This window comes from Phytophthora infestans, genomic scaffold (genome assembly GCF_000142945.1).
Source record: "Phytophthora infestans T30-4 supercont1.4 genomic scaffold, whole genome shotgun sequence".
NCBI lineage: Eukaryota > Oomycota > Peronosporomycetes > Peronosporales > Peronosporaceae > Phytophthora > Phytophthora infestans.
The window spans coordinates 1,689,147-1,695,821 of record NW_003303755.1 but is presented as its reverse complement, the minus strand read 5'-3'; the positions used below and the strand labels follow the sequence as shown (position 1 = coordinate 1,695,821).

Genomic DNA, 6,675 nt, shown 5'->3' with positions numbered 1-6,675 from the left:
ACTCTTAGCAACTAAAAACCTTGCATATAACAAACTCAATACACACGGAGATTTATCCAGAGATCAGTTCATTTCTCCTCGCTTTTCTCCTTCTCCTTTTGTAGAGCCAGCATCTTCTCCAAGAAGCTGCCGTCATTGGGGATCTCCGGCACACCTCCAGGCGTCTCTGGGACCTGTTCCTTCTTGCCTGTGGTCTTTTCCTCGTCTTCTCCATCCAAATCTCTTGCCTTGGCTCGCTCCTTGCGTCGCCGCCGCTTCTCCGCACGTTTGTGCATTTTAGCCTCGAACTCCTCCGCATTGCGTTTACGTTTCGCTTCGAACTCCTGCTGCTCCTTGTTCTCCTTGTAGCGCTGCTCCATAGCAGCCACACGCTCCATCTCTCTGCCAACAAATCTGTAAGACGGATAATCACTCCACGTAAAGGAGCATCATCTACCTACCGTCTCCTAGACGCCCGGTACGTGTGAAAGTCACCACTGCCAGCGCCAGCGGAGCTACCGGACACATTTTCCACGCGGTTTACGTGGAGCTTGCCGTCCTTGGTGTCACTAGAAGTAGCAGAAGTTGTTGCAGCACTAGAAGTTGCATCGTAGGCCACAGCGGCGCCCTGTGCGTCCTGATCGCTGAACGTCTGCACACTCGTATATCGGCCCATGGACACGGTTCCCAGTGGAGTTTTTGTGAGCTGGGTTACCCACCCAGCCACCCCACATCACCCAATCACTTTCTCGAAAAATCCGGGTTTTCCAGAACCCTAAATCACGAAGTGCTTCAAAGAAACGGTTCCCCATTTTAACTTTGAGAGTGACTATATTGACCGACTAAGTTAACCTTCCCCTACAAATTTTTGACGCGCTCCCATCCGTACGATGTATACAGTGTGTACCATGTATACCATTCAGCCTGACAGCCACTAAATTTCGAACAGCGTAACGATCGTAAGGCTGCAGGAGGGGGAAATGGATCTCCGCGTCCGAGCCGTCCAGAAGAGGCCGCTAACTGGGGCTGTCGCGCGCGAGATCGACGAGAGCGACAGCAGCGATTCTGAACCGCCCCGAGAAGACTCCCAGGACGACGTCTGGCTCCCAACACCCGCTGCGAGCGGTGCTGGTTCGGGTGATGGAGAGTCTTCCGAGGCTTTCAGTGTGTCGGATGTAACCGATTTAACCAGCAGCACTAGCGAGGGTGGTCCCCCCACACGCGTGGTGGCATTACCACCCAACACGGTGGAGTTCGCCTCGTGGGAGGCCTTCGACGAGTACCTGGCTGCGTATGAAGCCCAAACATTTCAAGTATGCGAGATTCATCTAACCTTTAATGAACGGATGTCTGACCCCGCTGTCCCACTAATTTTGTGCTAGCTGTCTTGTAGATATTCAGGGCGCGCTCTAATACCAGCGTGGCAGAGCGCAATGCCAGGATTGACAAGTCACAGTCAAAAGCAGCTAAAATACCAGCATCGTGGGAACAGTATTCGAGGACGTTCGTTTGTACGCACTCAGGGAAGTACAAGTCTGTAGCTACGAAGCGGCCACGCCAAGAGACTCGAGCACAGGGCTGCAAGGCGCAGGTACATATATGTCGGCCTGGTCGGGACTGGTCGGGTCCAGTCGGGGTCAATCGGGTAGTTCACTGACTGACAGTGGTTATATATGCTCTAAAGATTAATGTCTGCGTCCAGGTAGTTGATACAAAGAATACGACGTTTGCTGTGCGGGTCACTCGTTGCCGACTAGAGCACAATCATCGTCTGACAAGCCTGGCTTTCTCTTCACATCCATCGAAACGCATTATCCTCGACGAGTCAACGCTAACTACAGTTGATCTACTTCGAAAAAAAGGTGTCAAGAAGTCTGGTATCATCAGCCACCTAATGAAGCACACCGACAGTAACCCCACCCCAAAAGATGTGCAAAACCTCGTCCAGAAACTAAAGGCTCGCGAACAACGCGATGGGCCTTCAAGCACTGACAAGCGGCTTAAGAAGTGGATGAAGCAATTTGGTGATGTGCCAGGGAACGTTGGTCGAGTTTTCTTGGACGACGTTGGTGGCAAGGTAGAGTGAATGCTTTTATCAGGTCTAATGTCAATTCATGAAGTTAACATTTGTTGTTTTGTGTGCTATTGGATACGCAGAAAGTTGCGACTTGCATCACATTGCAAACAAAGCACATGCGAACACTATTCGACCAATTTCCTGAAGTTCTGATGATTGACGCAACTGTGGTGTAGGGATTTCCAGACGCCGACCTACTTTAGGTCAAGAATCGGCTCGGTCTGATAAACCAGAGCTTAGGAGCCAAGGATCACGGTAAGTACTCGGCGATCTGTCCGGATATGCTATCCGGATAGCCGCTGAGCTCAACGGTCGCCGGAACTCAGCTGAAGGGTCGGTAGAGATCCGAAACGACTACATTTCATTAGATATTTGTATGAGAAGCATAGGATTAAATAGGGGGAGCCGAAAGGGCTCCCAGAAGATAACAGAGCAGAATTTTCCTAGCGTGTACACTTTTCCGGTAAGTCCCTGCATAGGGCTGGATTATGCCTGCCGTCAATACTCGAGAGGCATAGCTTGTAGGGTATTGACTGGTAGCGCCAAGAGATTAAGTCGGTCCGGGTAGGACAAAGTCTCGCTACGCGCGAAAGAAAGTCCCGCATACTCAGCGGGCCGGTACGTCGGATAGCCCGGGTGCCGTAACACTTCTAGCTGAGCAGCCTCTGCGCTCGGTGACCTGTAAAAGCGCTCGCGCGCCGTCGTCCATCCTTTGGTGGAGGGCACAGGGTTGTGAACGAGCTCAGCCGAACCAAACTCGGCGGAGCCTCGGAAGTGATCTGACTTGGTTAGTTGGAACCGGGTGGAAGCGAGCCACTCGTCTGTCCCGGAAGGGCCGGACCGCGAGGGGACCACCCTCTGCGCAGGCCATACAAACCGCCGACCTAACTCGGCGATTCGTTGTGGTTTGTGTAAGGAATCCACATCTGACGATATTTGTGTGCTCTACTACACCACAACTGGTGCCGCGACCCGGGAACAGGAGTGTGTGCTTGTTTTTATAGGTGCCAGCTAACCAAGTTAAGAGGAAGGGAAGAGAAAGAGAAGAGTGAAGATGGTCAAGGGATCAGCAACTCCGAGCGACGGAAGCCCAGCGACGGCTGGAGGATCGCCTCTCGCGGGGTCGGACCCGGCGGATCAACGACTCATCGCCATGACGATGGAGGTGGGACGAACCGTCCAGTTCGACGAGGATGGCCAAGACCAGGAGAGCGAGAACGGAGATGCAAGTGAAGGAGAGTATGAAGAGAAGGCCGAGACCGCTGAGCTCGGAGAAACGAAGACTACCGCCGAGCTACTTGGCGAGGTGGAAGAGTTGACGCTGCAGGTGGGACGCATGGGAGCCCCACGTCCTGTCGAGCGCAACTTATCCGCCGAGCTCGACGAAGGTGCGGACGATGAAGAAGATGAAGAAGAACATGGCGTTGCTCAAGGGGACCGTCCGCCCCTTATTCCGAAAGCGACGAGGAACGCCGATACGCCGAGCGCTAATAAAGTGTTGGCTCGACTCGGCGAGGAGATGAGAACGAGATCGGAATGGATGATGATGTTCGCGCCTGTAGCGATGGCGCAGGCGAAGTGGCCGATGTTAGGTCCCGAGTTAACTCAGCCGGTGCGTGCAGCCAACATCAACCAGTTGGTGGAAGAAACTGTGTTGCTGTTGAAGGCGATGGGCTATCGGTGCAACAGCCGACCGAATAACCTCATCCTGTCCGACTGGAGTCTGACCCGTGGCGGAGCCGAACTCTGGCAATGGAAGAAGAAGCTGAGAGTGGCGTTTGGATTGGAGAAAGCCCCTGGTGGAACGAAGAAGGTGTACAGCCGAGTAGCCGAGTTCAAACCACTCGGCGAGGACCCGAGCAAGATTCCTTTGCCGAAGATCCGGAGACGAAGAGACGTGAAGTGTTCCGCGCTACGCAAGGAACTCCGTACTTCGAAGACTCTCACATGCTGACTCCACTGAAGCTAAATTCGACTCAGCGAGCGCCGAGTCGTGGGCAGCGAAATGTAGGTCGTTACCGTGAATTGTATGACGCTGCAGATGAGGCTGAGGCTTACGAGGAGGATGAAGAAGACGACGACGCCTTCAACGTGAGAGGTAACCGTGAAGAAACCGTGAAGGATTACATCCGAAACTTGAGCTTTGACGCGACTGAAGAGGACTCGACGCAGTACCTCGAAGTCCGAACCCACGTCTCGCTCGACAAAATCGCCGAGTTCGAAGGAAAGCGCTACCGCTCTGACGCGTCGCTCCAGTGGCTCAAGCGTTTCATCTACGAGATGAAGAGCACCAGGATGCCCCAAAGTGCATGGTGCGAGCCTTTCTCGCTATGCTTGGGACGTGCGGCGAAGAGTTGGTACAGGCAGCTGCCGAAGAAGACTCAGCGACGTTGGAAACTACTCAGCGAGGCGTTCCGGGATTATTATTGCTCACAGTTCGACCAATCCGCCCGCACTCGTTACTACTCGGCGAGACGTAAAGTCAACGAACCGATCTGCGACTTCCTGATCCGACTCAACGGGTATGCTCGGACGGCCAAGATCCAGTACGAGAAGGGTGGCGCCGACGCAGCTGACCATGTCGAACACTTCTTGCTGCATTGTGGTGATGACGATGTGATGGATTTGATGTACCCCTTGCAGTTGGAAGACATCAGTAAGGTGGAACAGATAATCAATCGTCGGATCCTCGGCGAGAAGCGCAAGAAGCAACGCGACCGACTCGTGATCGCACGAGGTCGAGATGACAAGCGGAAGGATCAGAGCCGCCGAGATGAGAAGCGAAGTCGCAAGGAAGAAAACCGCGACCGCCAAGTCACTGTCGTTGACGCTGACTCCGACGGAGAGGAACTCATCGATCAGAACCCGCCGAGTCCGTACAACTCCGAAGACGAATGGGATGATGGGGACCAGTCCGGAGGCCACGACTCAGCGGAAGACGACGACTACATAGACGCCGGCGTTTCCAATGATAAAGGAAATACACCGGACCGCCGAGAGAACTCGACGGGAGACCAGAAAGGCTCGAGCCGAAGCTGGGGAAACTCAGCGAGCCGACCTCCGCGACCGTACAACCAACGAGAACAGTCGAATCGTGAAGATGGATCACGCGACAACACCCAACGTGGATCTTGTGCAGCTTGTGAAAGAATGGGGCACTCGGCTCACTACTGTCGACGACGCTGCAAATTCTGCAGACAAGTCCATGAAGGCGGCCAGTGCGAGCTGTTCCGTCAATATGAGAAGCTGGCTGCGTTCGTGAAGAACTCTGTTGACAAGTCGCAAGTGCCAGAAGACCTGCAAAACCTTTACGCGCCGAGTGATTTAAACTCGGCGGCCCGCCAACACTGACTGGGTTGGAATATGCCGGGCTGCCACAGTCAGCTGAACCTGCAGTTGAGGCGAACTTCTTGTTTGCCTTCGTAGGCGAAGCAGGACGGCCCGAGAGAAGAAGCGGGGATGGCAATTGGATGTGTGAAATCGACGGAATTGAACGTGAGCTCGGTGAGTTAGATGATAACAACCGAGCGACTGCAAGTGTAACTCGGCAGTCAGACCAGACTGTGCATCGTACCTGGATAATGAAGCTGCTTCCGGGAGAACGGCTGGGATGGTGGTCAGCACAGACGTTTGATCGCCGAGTTAGAATGAGAGCCCTCGTATTGGGTGCAGTGAATGACCGAAGGACCAAGATATTATTGGATACCGGAGCAAATGTCTCGGCGATCAGTGAGTACTTCGCGAGGAAACTGCGTCTCAAGAGAGTGGCCAGCCGAGATAAGCGAATTAACATACAAGGAATAAGTAAAGACAGGATGGTAACAACGTCAAGAGCAGTGGTGAAGGTGACACTCGGCTGGGAAGTGGCATACGAGTTTGAAGTATGGATAATGCCTCATCATGCCGGAGTCGATTTGATTCTCGGCACCGACTTCATGATCCCAGCTGGAATCCGTCTGGATCTGTACAACTCGGCGGTAAAGCTACCCGATGAGATGGTGATCCCACTCATCCGATCAAGTAATGCACCGACCAAGACCGAGTTCGGACCAAATGTCCCATGCGGACCACCAGACGGGTTGACGATCGAAAGTCGAATGACCGCTGAGTTCAAATTGCCCAGGCGACAACCCAGTGAGTCGACGCATGACTTGTGGGTGCGACGGACGAAGCGTTGAATTCCGACGATTGTTTTTAATCGCCGAGGAAGACCAACCCATGTCCTGATTACGAACGTACGACAGACGTCGGTCTGGTGCCCACCTCACTTTTATGTGATAAAATGGCAGCCACATGGAGTACTGGCCAATGAGGGATATGTCCGCGTGAACTCGGCGAAGTACCGTGACTGGCAGATATTGGCCTTTGAGTCGGCGATGGATAAAGATTTGCTGCAGAAAGAACAACGACTGTACGACGACTGGTTGTCACACCAGCCGCCAGCTGTGGAAAGACGAAAATACCCAACTCCAACGGCGGTGGAAAGACGACCTCCTCCAGTGGAAAGTGGACCAGAATTAACATGCGCCGAACGCTGGAGAAGGATCGAAGCCGACACTGAAGCCGGCGACTACGAGAAGCGTCGCGGTAACGCAGACGTCATATCGACTTCAGGGGTG

At 53.6% G+C, this 6,675-nt stretch overlaps 1 protein-coding gene across 1 annotated transcript; it reads right to left on the bottom strand.

The window, feature by feature from the left end:
* Window positions 1-68: 68 nt before the first annotated feature.
* On the bottom strand, window positions 69-655 carry PITG_03422 (uncharacterized protein; the record flags this gene model as incomplete). Its single annotated transcript, XM_002906445.1, has 2 exons — window positions 69-381; window positions 441-655. The coding sequence occupies 2 exons, from the start codon at window positions 653-655 to the stop codon at window positions 69-71; spliced, it is 528 nt and encodes a 175-aa protein (XP_002906491.1).
* Window positions 656-6,675: the final 6,020 nt, after the last annotated feature.